The 16568-nt window shown below is 40.4% G+C and overlaps 1 protein-coding gene across 4 annotated transcripts; it reads right to left on the bottom strand.

Annotated features, from left to right (window-relative positions):
- Positions 1 to 5749: 5749 nt before the first annotated feature.
- H4C6 (H4 clustered histone 6) lies at positions 5750 to 13520 on the bottom strand. 4 transcript variants are annotated; one of them, XR_011429365.1, is made up of 3 exons: positions 13038 to 13500; positions 9715 to 9766; positions 5750 to 6590 (listed from the first exon to the last, which is right to left on the bottom strand). XR_011429365.1 is itself a non-coding variant. In XM_070243996.1 (2 exons), the coding sequence occupies exon 1, from the start codon at positions 13366 to 13368 to the stop codon at positions 13057 to 13059; it is 312 nt and encodes a 103-aa protein (XP_070100097.1). In that variant the 5' UTR covers positions 13369 to 13520; the 3' UTR covers positions 5750 to 6590; positions 13038 to 13056. The 4 variants fall into 4 exon arrangements, 2 of the variants coding, with proteins under 2 accessions (XP_070100097.1, NP_001361499.1); XR_011429364.1 differs by lacking the exon at positions 5750 to 6590 and adding an exon at positions 8841 to 9436 and having other exon boundaries at positions 13038 to 13499; XM_070243996.1 differs by lacking the exon at positions 9715 to 9766 and having other exon boundaries at positions 13038 to 13520.
- Between the last annotated feature and the right edge of the window lie 3048 nt (positions 13521 to 16568).

The raw sequence follows: 16568 nt of genomic DNA, 5'->3' as shown, positions 1-16568 counted from the left end.
CATTTTCTACGGAAGAGCTGACACTTGCTCTTGGGTGCTGCTCGGCGGGTGGCTTGGTGGCACAAAATAATTGCTCATATGTAGTTGGGTCAAGTCACTAAAACGTTACAGTCCTACAGGTGTTTGTTTAAGCTGTTTACCAATGTAGCATCTAACACTTTCAAGACGAACAGAAGCATACTGGTTAAGCATTGCCACGCAGCTGGTAAGTAAAGAATCAAGAGTTTGGGGTCTGGAATTTTGCGGGCTGCCTCAGCGTCACAGATTGCCCTTTTCAAGGTGGTGTACTAAATTTTTTTACTAAGAGTGAGATTATATAGGATGAATATTTTCTAGTTTGTTTTGGGGATGGTGTTAGGGTGGGCACCCCCTGCATATTATATACTGCCTAATCAAACCTATTGGATAACTAGAATAAACACTAATTAGCATAAACCTTAGTGTATGCCATTCTGAATGCATTTGTTGCACACAGATTTCATTCTGTGTTAAAACCTACTTTTGATGAGACAATCAAAACATTAGAAAATCATTCTGCAAACCAATGAAATAATTGATTCAAGCAAGGGTTATCCACTAATGCCAAAATCTTTAGGAAAAAAGTTGGGGAACAGTATATTCACATGGTGCCAAGTATCCCCACGCATTGCTATTTGCAAAGGGAAAGACGGATCCACGGTAGAGCGATGGCCCCTCACGTTAACCAAGTGAGTGAAGTCAGCAACATTAGAAGTAACCAATCCCGAATTATGTGCCTCCCCTTGTGGACTGTATAGATCGTCACCTTTGACAAAGGTGTAACAGAGTACAGGAGACAAACGAGCTAAACACCATCAGAAGGAGAAAAAGAAATCAGAATTCAGAATGTGGGATGAGTTTGTTCGGTTTCTTTAAAAACTCGTCATAAAAGAAAAGTTGGGAGACTGTTCAACATTAAGAGACTAAAGCAATGTAACAACTAAACACAATGTATTAATTGAGTCTTGGCTCTAAAAATAAAGTTATAAAAGGCATTTTGGAGACAAGTGAAGAAACTTGAATGTGGACTGGACAGTAGATCATTTTATGAATTTTCTTTTTTAGGTTTGATAATGTTGAGATAATGTGGAGAATTCCCTTATTCTTATGAGTTAGATACTGAAACATTTAGGGGTAAATCTCATGATATCTGCAGTTTACTTTCAAATGGTTCAAAAAACTGAATCAAAAAATTTACTTTCAAGGGGTCATTTCAAAAGAATGTATATACATGGAGACATATACACAATAAAGGTACATTACGCTCAGTTATTGAATATGGTGGCAGTTATAAGGATGATTGACCAACATATGTTTTATCTTTTTAATTTGTTTGAATATTTTTTATGATAATAATTTGGGGAAAATTAAACAGGTGACAAAATGTTTTGAAAATTGATCTGTGTCATTATGAGAGATCGTCTGAGCAGGTGCGTGTAAAGAGCTGTTGCCTGCAGAGAGCAGATGGAAGCAGCAGGACCCTCAGCTCCATGAAAGAGTTACAGGTTATCTTCTGATACACAGAGATGATGGCCGATGGCTAGGAGAGAGACACCAGCATTTTATTCCAGGAAGAGCCTCACGAGCTGACTGTCCCTCGTGACGGCCCTATAAGGCCCAGAATGAATGCCAGGCTTTTCAGCTTCAGAATCTCTCTTGTTTTACTTCCTGTACAAGCAGGCTCTTGAGGGAAGGGGCTCAATTTAGCTCGCTTTCCAGATAATTTATAAATAAGAATGCTAACGTATTAAAACTAAAATGACGGCCCGCCCGGTGGTGCAGCGGTTAAGTTCGCACATCCTGCTTTGGCCGCAGGGGGTTCACCGGTTCGGATCCCGGGTGAGGAGAAGGTGCCTCTTGGCACACCATGCTGTGGTAGGAGTCCCACATATAAAGTAGAGGAAGATGGGCACAGATGCTAGCTCAGGGCCAGTCTTCCTCAGCAAAAAGAGGAGGATTGGCAGCAGATGTTAGCTCAGCGCTAACCTTCCTCACAAAAACAAAAACAAAAAACTAAAATGAATGTTCTGTCTGAAATTGTAGACTCAAAGAGCTGAGGACTTCAGAACCTGTACAAGAGCTGTAGAGAGAGATTAAATGACTTGTCTAAGGTCACCTAGCTGCTTAGGACTGAAAGCCACAGTTTCTGACAGAAGGCTGTGCTCTTTTTACTAAACATCTGCTTAGCTGGTAATCATCCATTTGTTTACAGATTGTGGTTTACTCAGACTAATATTAAGGATTTAAAACTTACATTTCTCCAAAGCTAAGGGTTTTGTTCTTAACTGCTATGTATGCTACACTGATATTCTTGGTCAGATACTCGGTCACAATCTCATCACAACCATGTAGGGAAGAGGAAAAAGAGTTGGGTCTCCTCTCAGGATATTTCCTCTACCTTTACTCAGCACACTCAGATGTCCTGAGCATGCACTGTGTGTCAGGTACTGTGCTAGGCACTGGTGTTAACAGTGACAAACTAGAATGGGGCCTACTCAAAGGGAACTTATGTTCTCATGACAGGAGACAGAAAACATGCAGATGCATAGAGATTGTAATTTTAGATGGTGAACAGGGCTGTGAACGAAATAAAAACTGGGTGATGTCATAGCTGGCACCTGGGGAGTGGACGATTTTAGATAGCAAAGCCAGGAAAGGCCTCTTGGAGGAGCTGGCATTGTACTTAGTATCTGAAGTTTGAGAGGGAGCCAGGCCAAGGATGCTCCAGGCCGGAGGAACTGCAAGAGAACAGCTCAAGGTGAGAAAAGCTTTGTGCGTTCCAGGAACAAAGGGGCAGCCCGTGTGACTGGAGAAAAGGGAGCGGAGCAGCCGATGCTGCGCAAACTGAAAGCCTACCAGGAACTAAGTAAGAAAAGTAGCCAGGGACCCCTGCTTATAGGATCCTGCAGCTGTGGATCAGGATTTTGGATTTGATTCACTCAGAGGAGGAACATGATCTAATTTAGGTTTCATGTGTCAAAAGATTCACTCTGGAGACGGGACCTCAGTACTTTAGTGGAGGTTGGAGTGGATGCAAGTGCAGAGCAGTGTGGAGGGTATTAGAAGGGCAGGCAAGAGAGGAATCTGCCTTACCTTAAGGTGGTGCAGGGGGTGGGTTTGGAGCATGGGAAGGTGGAAAGAAAAACTGAGTTTCACTGTAGGATTATTTTACTTGGAGGGCCAACTAATCTTTAGACTCATCACATTCTTTTCTTTTCAACATGCTGGATCCCCACTGAAAAGTTCTTTTCATCTCCTTTTGTTTTTATTTATTTTTTTTAAAGATTGGCACCTGAGCTAACATCTATTGCCAGTCTTCTTTTTTTTTCTTTTTTCCTTCTTCTCCCCAAAGCCCCCCAGTACATACTTGCATATTCTAGCTGTAGGTCTCCCTGGTTGTGCCATATGGGATGCTGCCTCAACATGGCCTGATGAGCAGTGCCATATCCACACCCAGGATCCGAACCAGTGAAATTATGGGCTGCCCCAATGGAGCACACGAGCTTAACCACTCAGCCACAGCACCAGCCCCTTCACTTTCTTTTGAAATAAGCCACACGAGTCTTCCAGTAACCTGTCTTCATGCTGACTGATACACAGTTTAAGGGTAAATGTTTATTTATTTTTTCATTTATTGGACAAATATTTCTCGAGCACCTGCTGTGAGCTAGGCACTGAGTATAAAGACAAACATGACAGGCGCAAGCCCCACAGCAGCTGCCATATGTCACAGGGTAAAGAAGGAAGTGGGCGACAGAGCACGGCGCTGCTTCACCAGGAGAGAAGAGCCAGGTGTGCCCCTTTCTTTCTAACACATACTAGTTGGTGTCCTTGTAGGCACACACCTTCTGTTATTAAGACCAGTTATTAAGACTAGTAGCTATACATGTTTACCGAGAGTCTCTTGTAGGGAAGAAAAATGATTTTCCCTCTACCCTTCTGAGTTCTTAGCTGAGACCCTTATAATAAATGACAGATTAACGAAAGAAAAACAAACAGAAAATTTATTAACATGTATGCCTCATGTACACATGGGCAATACCCAGGGGAAAATAAGTAACTCAAAGAGGTGCCTTAGAATTGAGACTTAACTACCCTCTTAATAGGGAAAGGAGAGGGGAGGTGTAGGCCTCTTAGAGGAGAGAGGTGATTTTTAGAAAAGAGGTCTGGACCCTTAGAATAGATAGGAGATAGGACAGTTTGTGACAAGGTATGTCTGGATGTGGTGTCGGCCACTAGTCTCCTCTCCGGCAATAAGAGTCAATCCTCTCTGGTTGATGAAACTCCCAGGGAAAGGGTTTATGATAAGTGAGATCCTTTTGGAACATCTGTCTTCAGGCAGATAAGCAGATATCAGAGAAAGCCTCTCCTTGCATTTGCTGTTTTCCAAGTGCTTAGAGCTCAAAATAATCCATATACCAAAGCAGCATATTTTGGGCTGGCATGTCCTGAACTCCTACAGTTGTATTTTAGGGTGGCATGTTATGCCATACTTCACTCTTCATACCCTCTAAAGTTCAGAGATCCAAATTGGGTTTGTAGCTACGTACATTCTTTATCTCAGCATTATGTTAGCACTTTTGGACAGCGTTCAAGTTATACTGCTAAATTATCTCACATTTTATAACATGATTTTGGAAATATTCTTAAATCTTTTTCCATGATTATGTTTTCCTACTGTGAAATACACAGTAAGAATGTGCATAAAACAGGCACACAATATATATTAATAATGCTGATAGTGTGACTACCCGTCAGCCACCTTTCTGGTTAGGAAATAGATGTTGCCACTTCCTCAGTATCTTAAAAGTTTCCTGTATGTCTTCTGGTTTTCCATTCCCTTTCTCTTCATAGACACAAGTATTTTCTTGATTTTTGTGACAAGGATTCTCTTGCCTTTCTTTATAAACTTACATTCTATGTATGTATTCCTCAGTGATATAGTTTAATATTTCTTGTAATTAAACTTCATATAAATTGAGGCACACTGCATATTCTTTTGTGACTTTCTCTTCTGCTTTACATATGCATTGCTGCATAGTGTTCTGCATAACGAATACACCACAATTTATCCAACCTACTGGTGGTAGATAGGCATTCTTTTTCAGCTTTTGGCCATTTCAAACAATCTTGCTCCAAACATTGTCTGACATGTCTCCTGACACTCAACTGTGGATCCGGGGTTATGGTGTATCAACGATCGTCTTAGGTAACACCAAAACTGTCTTCTGAAATAATGGTATCAATTGATGCTTTCACCAGGCAGGCGTGCCTGGGACAGCCTGTTATTCTGCACCTTCAACAATACTTATTATTTTCAGAGTTCTTAACTTTTGCCACTCTGCTAGGTGTATAGAATTATCCCATCAGCTTTTAAATTTGCATTTACTCGATTACTAAGGATGTTGAGTATGTTTTAACATATTTATTAATCATTTGATTTTTCTCATTTATGAAGTTCCTGGCCAAGTCTTTTGTCCAATTTCTAAATCTCTTTTCCATTTTTGTTATTGATTTCAATCAATATTGATTTATATGTTCTGGATACTAGCACTTTACCAGTTTTATATTTGTATCTTTTTCAGTTTTGTGGTTTATATTTTTGCTCTTCATATAGTGGCTTATGTATACTGAACTCCTTGATTTTAATATAGTCACAATTACCCATCTCGTACTTCATGTTTTTTCTTTTCTTTTTAATGTCTTGTTTTAAAAAAATTCTTCTCTAATCCAAGGTCATGATGATATATTTATTTATATTATTTTCTAAAAGCTTCTTTTGACCTTTCACATTTCAGTCTTTAATATTCTTGGTGTAGGTTTTAATTTCACTTGTTTTTTCATGTGGATGTCCAACTATCCGCGCATCATTTATGGAAGACATCATGTTCCTCTTGCAGGTCTATTACGCCATCTTTATCTTACACTAAGTGTTTCCATGTGTGCGGGCTGGTTTCTGGGTTCTCTACTATACTCTACTTCATTGTCTGGACCTTTACCAACATACTATTTTATCCATTATACCGATCTTCCTGTGCTTGTGATGGGGTTACATCCAGATAAACCTATCATAAATTGAAAATATCTTGATTTGAAAATGCATCTAGTACACCTAACCTACCGAACATCATAGCTTAGCCTAGCCTGCCTTAAATGTGCTCAGAACACTTACATTAGTCTACGGTTGGGCAAAGTCATCTAACATAAAGACTATTTGATAATAAAATGTTGAATATCTCATTTACTGAATAGTGTACTGACAGTCAAGAACAGAATGGCTGTGTAGGTACAGAATGACTGTAAGTGTATTGGCTGTTTACTCTCATGATCATGTGGCTGATTGGGAGCTGCGGCTCCAATGCCACTGCCCAGAATCACAAGAGAGTATCATATGGCATATTGCTAACTGCGGAAAAGATCAAAATTTGAAGCATGGTTTCCACTGAATATGTGTTGCTTTCACACCATCGTAAAGTTGAAAAATCGTAAGTAGAACTATGGTAAGTTGGGGGCAGTCTGTAGTTCAATGATCTTCAGTATCTGGCAGCAGGGTCTGTCTTACTGCTTGGCACCTAGAAGGAGATGAAGTATTGATTTGATTAAGAATCCAACTTGGGCATCTCAGAGGTAAAATAATTATGTTTTTTACTCTGGGAACTAGGTTTTACCATAGCAAACTTAGGTTAAGTTCCCAGGTAAAATCCTAGCCAATTTTCACAATAAGACAAAGGAAGATTAAGGCTACTCCAGTTAGGGCATATTAATGTCATATTAGTTTTCTACGGCTGCTCTAACAAATTAACACAAACTTGGTTGCTCAAAAAAAAAAAAAACCCAGAAATTATATTACACTTCTGGAGGTGAGAATTCCAAAATGGGTCTAATGATCCTAAGTCAACGTGTTGGTCAAGTTGTGTTCCTTTCTGAAGATTCTAGGGGGGAATTTGCTTGCTTGCTTTATTCAGTTACTAGATGCCGCCCGCATTCTTTGGCTTGTAGCCCCTTCCCCCATCTTCAAAGTGCATCACTCCAATCTCTGCTTCCATCATCACATCTCTTCTCTGAGTCTGCATCTCATGCCTCCCTTTTATAAGGACCCTTGTGATTACATTGGGCCCACGTGGATAATCCAGAATCATCTCCTAATCTCCAAATCCTGAATTTCAGCCCATCTGCAAAGTCCCACAGGTTCTGGGAATTAGGACATGGACATCTTTTGGGGGGGGATGTACTATTCTGTCTACCATGGCTATACCAAGGCATGCCACCCCTAAACATGCCACTTTGGCATATTGATTATTTTGAGCTAAAGGGATGTGAAAAACAGCAAATGCAAGAAGGGCACTCTGAACTTTCTTTTTCTTCCTGAAAGCAGGAGAGAAAATTCTCATGTGAAATTCTCATGTTGTCTCTGTACCAGGAGGAAGAAGCATTCTTATTACCAGAGATGGGAGTTTAGACTGAGAGAAATCTGTACAAATAGACCTTGTTAAAATAACCCTTATCTTCTTGTAGTCTCTCCATATATTTTAGCTACTTTTCCACAATTGCCACTCTTGGTTCAACCTAGCATGTCAGTGCTCAGGCCTAGCTACGTGTTGGATCTTCCTTTTCTTGTGGAGACTCCCTTGTACGCGTAAAATAAAATTTGTATGCTTTTCTCCTGTTACTTTTACCTCTCCTACATATCATTGTGAAACAACTTCAAATACCTAAAATACACAAAAGCCTACCAGAAAGTAGTTAAAATAATTTAAAACCTTTTTTTTTTGTATTCACAGTTCTTAGCTGCAAACAAGAAAGTCTGACTCTGATTGGTCACACATTAAATGTGGTGTTTAAAGGGATAGGTAACAGCATTCTTGGGAGGCCTGATGACTATGGCTGAAAACATGTCTAGGGACAAACCCCAAAACCATGCTGCAGAATTGGCCTGGTACTGCTTTGTCACAACTGTCACTACTGAGCCAGGATGTGACCCACCTGGAAGCCCTGACTGCTGCCTCTACTTTCAAAGCTGGGTGCTTTTGGTATCTCCTCTCCCAGCAGACGTGGAAGCTCCAAACAGATCTCTGCTGTCCTGTCATCTCCTTTTGGAGAGTGATATAGAACCTGAAGTCAGTTCGCTCACCTGTTGCGCAGCAACCCAATCTCTGACACCGGGCGTAGTGGAAAAAGTAGGAATTTTATTGTTGCACGTCACTGAGCGAGGAGAGAGGACAGCTAACGCTGAAATCCAAAACTCCCCAGAAAGCTAAAAGGAAAGGTTTTTATTTGGGGTTTTAGGTAGGGGAGGGGAGCATATAGCCTTGCTGGTGCGAGTTTTCCCACCAGCCTGTCTTTGGCCTTGAGACTACCTGCAGAAAGGAGGAAGCCTGCGACCTTGCTGGTCAGCAGCTCTCCCACCAGCCTGTACCTCCTTGTGGGGAGGAGATAACAAATCCAGGTGCTTGTCCTTGGCTGTGTCTGTCTCCATGGAGGATAGTGGATTCTGGAGCCAGGAAGCCGGAGTAAGCAGGGAATGAGTGCTTTGGTTTTTACCTGACATATGCTAGGTATAATGTAGGGAAACCGATATCAGGGCTGCTATCAATTGGAGTCTTTTAAAGGTCTGACTGATTGGTGAAGCCTTATAGGCCACATATCTGCAATCTAGCTGTGACAGAGGCTGAGAATTGTTTCAAAGCCTGGGTAAGGGAGGCCAAGTTCTAAGTTGAGAATTGCACAAATTTATAAAGGAGATAGACAGGCCAGTATTTTTCAAACTTTTTGTCCTCCAATTTTCACATTCTAGGTATAAAACAGAACAAAACAAAAACACATATACTTGAAACTAAAATTTTATAACACAATATTTTCACCTATTACATGAGATGGTACATTGATATTTTCTATATATATATTCCATTCCCTTTTTTTTGTCCATATCAATGAATATAGATAAATCCAAATTTTAATCTTGGATTCTGAAGCATCACCAATAACACTTTATTAAACATATCATTTTCACTCAAAGTAAATTAATTTGGATAATTAAATCTTTTCATAAAAGATCTGTTGTGGTAACTTTTTCATACTGTACAAATGAATATGCCAAAAAGATAATACCATACATTTTTAGGAAATTTTACATTGTAGAAGAGGCCAATCCTAGTTACAGAACTAAAGAAACAATCTTTTTGGCATCACATTTAAGAAAACAAATACAGAAGAAAAAACACTACTAATTCTTCTTTTATTTTCTTATAATTCATGCCAGCAAAATGAAGTTTAGGAATTCAATAGCAACCATGGCTTTCCATTAAATAGTGATTGAAATATGGCTCACTTTGATTACTTATCAGCTTATGAACGTGTTATTTTTGTGAGAAAATTTTGAGTAAAATATCTTCTTTTGAAGAGGCCATTTTAGACCTGCCTGTAAGAACAAGAAACATGAGACATATTTATTTTTTTACATGCTGTTTGGGACCCATCAAATTGTTTTCATTACCAATTTATGATTTGCAATCTGCATTTTAAAAAGTCTGCAATAGTGATTGGCAGCCACAAGTCTGATATTTGTGCAAAGGAATGGTAAGAGAAGAAAGCTCATTACTGTTAAAAGGGAACAATTTGTATAAAAGTTTAGTAGTGGCCCTGATAGATTATTCATTTAGTTATTGAACAAATATTGACTAAGTGAATAATACATACCATGTAATTCTTCTAGGTCCTAAGGATACCAAAATGAAAACATGGTCCAAACCTTCGAGGCATTCAGAGAGGAAAGCAAGTATTAATCATCATCATCACCAGCAACTCTTTGTGAAATGTCAGGAAATCCTAGGTGCTGATTTTTGCCTGGGAAAAATTTTGCTGATTTCCGAGGCAAAATCAGGTAAAGTTCTCCTGATGGAGACTCTTAAAGGAGTGGAGGGGATCAGGAAATCCCACCTCAAAATATGCCGCTTTATATAAGCACTTATATAAAGCATGAGAATTCTTTCGTGCTGAAGACATCTCAGTTCCTGAAGTCTTATTTGCCTAAAGTTAGAGCCTCTCAAAAGAGCTCAATTGTCATAAATCCCCTCCTCAGGAGCAACCCTCGTCTCTTTTTGGAAATGAGAAGTTGGCACCACACCCACACATTGTCACAAACTATCATCTTTCCCATCTATTCTCTTAAAGGCCCATTTGTCTTTCCAAAAAATTACTGGCTTTTCCTTCAGTTTCCCCTACTAAGTTAGGTATATAGACCCCCAATTCTAACCACTCCTTTACTCATCCCTGAGTGTTCCCATGTGTACGTCTGATGCACATGCTAAACTACTGTTTGGTTTACTCTTGTCTTCTGTTAATCTAATTTACAGGGACCAGCCAGAGAACCTAAGATGAGTAGAGGAAACCCATTTTTTCTTTCCTCCCTTACTGGAGAAAATCTCCAAAAGAATTGAAGGTTATTTGTGGACTAAGAAAGAGTGTATGTAAAAGATATTGTTCACAAGAAGAAAGTTCCAAGTATGACAAGCTGTTCAGTACGTTCAGCTGTAGAAATTGGTGGTGACTGGGGAGAGGGGCTTTGAGACGAAGATGTCCAGGTGAGCAGAAGTCAGATAAAGCACAGGAAATGGAGTTTTATTCTCCAGATGTTAGGAGAACCAGTGAAGGTTTTTTATTTTGTTTATTTTTGCCTGGATGGGATGATCTCTGATTGCAGTGGGATGGAGTGATTGTAGGCTGGGAAGAATGGAGGTAGAGACTTATCCGGAATCTATGGTCACTATAGGGCACTGATAAGAGGCAAAACTTTCCTCTACCCTTTTAGGGTCTCCAGCTGGGCCTAAGAATTAAGCTGACATAAAACAGATTAATAGGAGAAAAACATACAAATTTTATTTAATATTTTTATACATACATAGGAGTCTTCATAGCAAAATTAAGACCAAAAAAGTGGTTAGGCCTAAGTGCTTATATACTAGGTTGAACAGAATAGTAATTGTGAAATAGCAACTCAAATATATGGAGAGACTAAAGGAAGGTAAGAGTTTTCTTTTTTTAAAAGCAATTTTTAAAGATTGGCACCTGAACTAACATCTGTTGCCAATCTTCTTGATTTTTTTCTTCTTCTTCTTCCCAGAACGCCCCAGTACATAGCTGTATATTCTAGGTGTAGATCCTTCTAGTTGTGCTATATGGGACGCCACCTTAACACGACCTGATGAGCGGCGGTACATCTGTGCCCAGGATCCAAACCAGCAAAACCCTGGCCCACCGGAGTGGAGTACCAGACCTTAACAACTCGGCCACTGGGCCGGCGCCTGCTAAGAGTCATTTTAACAAGGTATGTTTGTAGAGATTTCTCTCAGCCTTGACTCCTCATCTCTGCTGATAAGAATGTTCTTTTATTGCTAGTATAAGGAAGGGATTTAAATCCCTTTTACGTTGAGTAATTATCTATTTTCAGGAAGAAAAGGAGAGGACAGAGCCCCATTCTTGCATCTGCTGTTTTTCAAGTGCCTTTAGCTCAAAATAATCCTTATGCCAAAGTGGAATATTTTGGGGTGGCATATTCTGCTATCTTTCAGCTGATACTCAGTTTTTTTCTGGGTGCCTGGATGATGTCTCACCATTTACGGCACACTCTGCAAGAGCTGGCTCAGGGAAGATCTAAGATGCTCTAAGAAGCGATGAGAAGAAAGTGTAAGAGATTCATCAGGAAGAATCAGAGACAGAGGAATGGGACCCATAAAACCAAACTGAGAAGAATCATGAACATAGCATCTGGGTCAGGAAGAAAAGTACCAGAAAACTGGTGAGATTTTGAAGCCCGGAGTAATACAGTCAGATGTAGCATAAATTAAATTAAGGTGTAATTTTGGATTTGATACTTAGGAGGTCACTGGTAACCATAGCAAGGGTATTTTTAGTGAGTGATTAGTGCAGAAGTCCTAATTATGAAGAATGACTGAGACTTGGAGATAGTGACTCCAGATTACTCAGGTCTTGAAGATTTGATAAAACGGGATGGATGTAGTAATGGACAGGGCATGGATTGAGAGACACTAAAACTATATGTGGATGGGAAGGAGCCAGTAGAGAGAATATTAAGACTTTAAACTGGTCTATCACTATCATTAGATTAGGATGACCAACTAATCTATTGTCCAGTCAAATAAGTTACTGATAGTGGAAGGTGGCTCCATTAATAACTATCCTAAAACAGGTACAGACTGAAACAATCCAGGCAAACTAGGGTGTGTTTTCAATCTAGATTTAGGATAAATCCAAGGAGAGAGGATTTAGAACACAGGAGGCAGGGTGAACATAGGATGGCCTGAGGGCTATGTCTTCTGCCTGCTGGGAAAATGGAGAGATTAAGGATGCAGTCAGTCATAGAGGGAAAGCCACAGGTTGAGAGAATGCATTTAGAAACATTCAAGTTAAATTCTCAAAGCTTTGGCAATAAATTTAGAAATAAAGCAGTAAGATGATCCAGGAGCTTTTGTCCCCCTAAAGTCCCAAGTCCTCAGTAGCTGACTTTTCAGTTTACTAGCCATGGATCCATCTATGCATAGCTATCCATAGTTCCTGTAGGAAGGACCCTAGAGTTACAAGCCCCAGATGACATGTAGAGGACACTAGCAGCTGGGTTAGTGAGACATTCCAGGAGTGAGTTTTAAACGGTCCTGGAGTAGAATGAAGTCAGTTGCTAACACTTAAACTAGGAAGTCGCTACCATTACTAAATGCAATGTGCTCCAGTTGGCTGGTAAACCCAGCAGCTTCCAACCGCATATTTTCCTTATTCTGTGGGCATTGAAGAGCCGCCATCTTTGGGAAGTTACTATTAACTACAGAAAAACTAAAACAAAGGCTACCAGACTGCCGAAAAGTGACAAAATTAGCAAAGTTAGAATTACAACAAAAAAATGACACAAAGCACTCAACGTTACCTTCAAATTTCAGTTAACAGCCCTTCGTGTGACCAAGTGGGTGGCCCTGAGAAGGGCCTTTTGTGAGCGAGCATGGGCTACAGACCTGGGGACTGCGGTGAGGCTTAGCCGCCGAAGCCGTAGAGGGTGCGCCCCTGGCGCTTGAGCGCGTAGACCACGTCCATGGCGGTGACCGTCTTGCGCTTGGCGTGCTCGGTGTAGGTGACCGCGTCCCGGATGACGTTCTCCAGAAAGACCTTGAGCACCCCGCGGGTCTCCTCGTAGATGAGACCGGAGATGCGCTTGACACCCCCACGCCGGGCCAGACGCCGGATGGCGGGCTTGGTGATGCCCTGGATGTTGTCGCGCAACACCTTGCGATGGCGCTTAGCACCGCCCTTTCCCAGACCCTTTCCTCCTTTGCCACGGCCAGACATGATGAAAACTGAGTATCACACTACAGTACCTAACACTTTGCTGCAACCATTTATATATCAACTCTGCGGACCTTTTAGGAAACTGAAACGGCGGGGGCGGGAACGAGACCTCTACTCCCGCCCCTTCCCTACTCTACTGGGCGTCTATTACTGCCTAACAAGGGAAGGGGGCGGGGAAACGCGATTCAGTAGCTGACTCTTTCCTGTTTCCTGGTAGCGGTCCGGAGTCTGGTTTCTGTGGCCTCTAGTCTTGTGCCTGTGGGTTTTCTCAAACAACAGATATTGTACAAGTCTCCTAACCACTTTTATGGTTTATAAAAAGGAGGCAGCAGCACTACACTTGTCTACCAAACGGAGAGATGCCATAATAAAATTACTTGTAGAAGTTCTTTGTGAGTGTTCTTTTAAATATAAAAGCACTAATTCTTACATTCCCAGCAATATTTACATTATTAAATTTAGCCTATCGTGGAACGTTCCATTTTGGCAGAGCATATACATATACATCATTTTCAGCATTCCTAATAACGAGGGAGCTCTAGGAAAGGGAACCAACGTTAACTGAAATTCTGCTCTTTGCTCCCTAATTTATAAAGCACTATTTGCACCGTAAAGATGAAGAATCCCACATTTGGAGAGCTAATCCTGTGTTAATAAGGGCTATTGTTGGAGGTATAACTGAGGCTCGTTTCTGGAGTCTTAGGACATTGCCATCTACCATTGATCTATGCCAGGAGAGAACTGAAGGTACATAACGGTGAATAAAAGTTTGCAAATTAACAGAATTAACAAAATAACACTAATAAACTGAAATACTGTCCAAGTAAAAAGAGTAACTGAAGTCATGTTGCACAGACAGATGATCGGTTGATAGGTTTAATAGACAAATGCCAATATTTGCTCATGTTGCACACATTCACATTGAGTAGCTTTTACGTACTACAGGTGTTGTTTTTAAAAATTCCCTCTGTGCTGGTGCTTAGCATATAGGTAGTCAGAAGATTATTCATTTCCTTGAGTGAGAGACAATTTGAGATTTAGCTCAGGTACAGTTACCTGCAGACTCAGACAGTGATCTCACATGCTCTCTTTTTTGAGAAAGGCACCAAACAAGAACCACTGATTCATTCACTCAACAATTTAGGGTCTACTGTATGCCAAGAATGGTGTACAAATTCCAGCTTCACAAAGACAATCACACATGTTCTTTTAAAGAACTCAAAGTCTAGTTGAGGGAAGAGAAAAAATACACTCAGGGTTCCGGGTCAGACACCAGTCCGGCTTACTCCTAGTTTCAACCTAGTAGTGATGTGTGGAGCAGCCACATCCTGCAACATTAGCATCACCTGGGAGCTCGTTGGACTTACAGAATTTCAGGTGCAGCTCTAAGTTCACTGAATTGATGTTGCATTTTTAAAAAATGTCCAAGTGGTTGGTATGCTCAATGAAGTCTGAGAAGAGTTGTTTTAAAGTTGTGTTGTCCTACGTTACCCACTAGCCACATGTTCTCATTTTAATTTAATTAAAATAAAAAAATTACAAATTAATTTCTTCAGTCACTTTAGCCACATTTAAGTGCTCAATAACGACATGGAGGTAGGGTCTATCCATTCGACAGTGTAGAGACAGACCGTTTCCAGCATTGCAATAAGTTCTATTGGGCTGTGCTGTGATAGAAAATTCCTTCTGAAGAACATCTAGTCCACCCTGGGAAAAGCAATGTGGTAGATATTTGAGTATGAGGCTTACTGTAGGAAGTGAGGATTGGAGTATTTTTGAAGTATAATAGAAATGAGCCAACTTCTGGGTGTACCTGATATTACAGATAGAGAGAGGGACATACAGAAAGAAAATTGGAAGCTGGTCAGTAGTAATGCCACTTTTAGGAAAGAAAATCAGTAAGATATAACTGTGCTTGGAGCAGAGTTTCAAGTGGAAGTAACCTCAGGTGAGACCTTCTCATAAGAAATTAAAACAGAGGTGATTTCTCACGGCCCTTGTGAAAACATTTGATCCTAACACAATGCTCGATCTGCTATATAGCCCTTATTTTTTCTTTACCCTTTTTAGTATTTATTCAACGCAGTCACTCTTCTCCTTAAACCTTTGAAATTCACTGAATTTTGGAATAATTAAGCACAGCCCTTGTGGATTGACCTGGTGAGTGCTACCTATGTCTCTCATAGTCATTTACTATGGTAAGCGGGGGAGGGGTCACACCGAATTTGAGAGAATATGAAGTCATAAGTGAGATATCCATCACTTATCTAACCATAGTTTTTCTCAGTCTTTTTTTTTTTTTTTTTTTTGGTGAGGAAGATGGGCCCTGAGCTAACATATGTTGCCTATCTTCCTCTACTTTTTTATGTGGGATGACTTGACGAGGGGTGTTAGGTCCGCACCTGGGACCTGAACCTATGAACCCCAGGCAGATGAAGCAGAGTGCATGAGCTTGATCACTACACCACTGGGCTGGCCTCTAGTTTTCCTCAGTTATTTTTTACATCTATAAAATAAAGGGTTCCAGTCTTAGTCTAGTGGAAAATCCACTGTTCTCAGATATATACAGACTTAGAATTCAAAAGTAATAAACACAACCTTTTTGTGGGCTACCAAAGTAATAGGTGAAACTTTTCCAGTTTATTGTCCCATGGGGTGATCCAGCTTTCAAGAACCTTGTCCACACCACAGTTACAGAGAGGATAAGTACCTGGGTCTCAAGCAGTAAGAGTAGCTATGTGCAGCACAGCCCCATCCTTCTATAAACATCTGGGGAAGAATTTTTCCTATGAAATCAAGTCTCAACTTTTGCCCTCCAGGAAGGGCAGAGATTACCTACAAACAATGAAGGAAATCGCCCTTAGCCCCAGTCTCTTCCTACTTATTTGGAACCTAACTAGCCATGGGAACCAGTAAGAGTTGCACAAGAATGAAATGGTGACATCTGCTGTAGAAAGAACTTTTCGCTTATCTTAAATTGAGTATATGTAACTCAGGAAGCAATTCCAGCAATTATTCAACAACTGATGTTACGACTACAATGATGACCAAAATAGTAAACTCTTAAAAATCTGAATTTTAATTGTACTTTAAGTCTAGGTAATAATAGTCTCTGGACTGAAAAGAAAAAGGGCCTATATAATGTTTGTAACCACTGCTATTGACAACAATGCTATTGTGGATGACAAAAAGCCCCTTCC

The sequence above is a fragment of the Equus caballus genome, chromosome 20 (genome assembly GCF_041296265.1).
Source record: "Equus caballus isolate H_3958 breed thoroughbred chromosome 20, TB-T2T, whole genome shotgun sequence".
In the NCBI taxonomy this organism is placed as follows: Eukaryota; Metazoa; Chordata; class Mammalia; order Perissodactyla; family Equidae; genus Equus; species Equus caballus.
This window is presented reverse-complemented; position numbering and strand designations above follow the sequence as displayed.

Bases quoted from the DNA above. Each gene is read 5' to 3' on its own strand.
- H4C6 (XM_070243996.1), bottom strand. From the start codon at position 13,368: ATGTCTGGCCGTGGCAAAGGAGGAAAGGGTCTGGGAAAGGGCGGTGCT.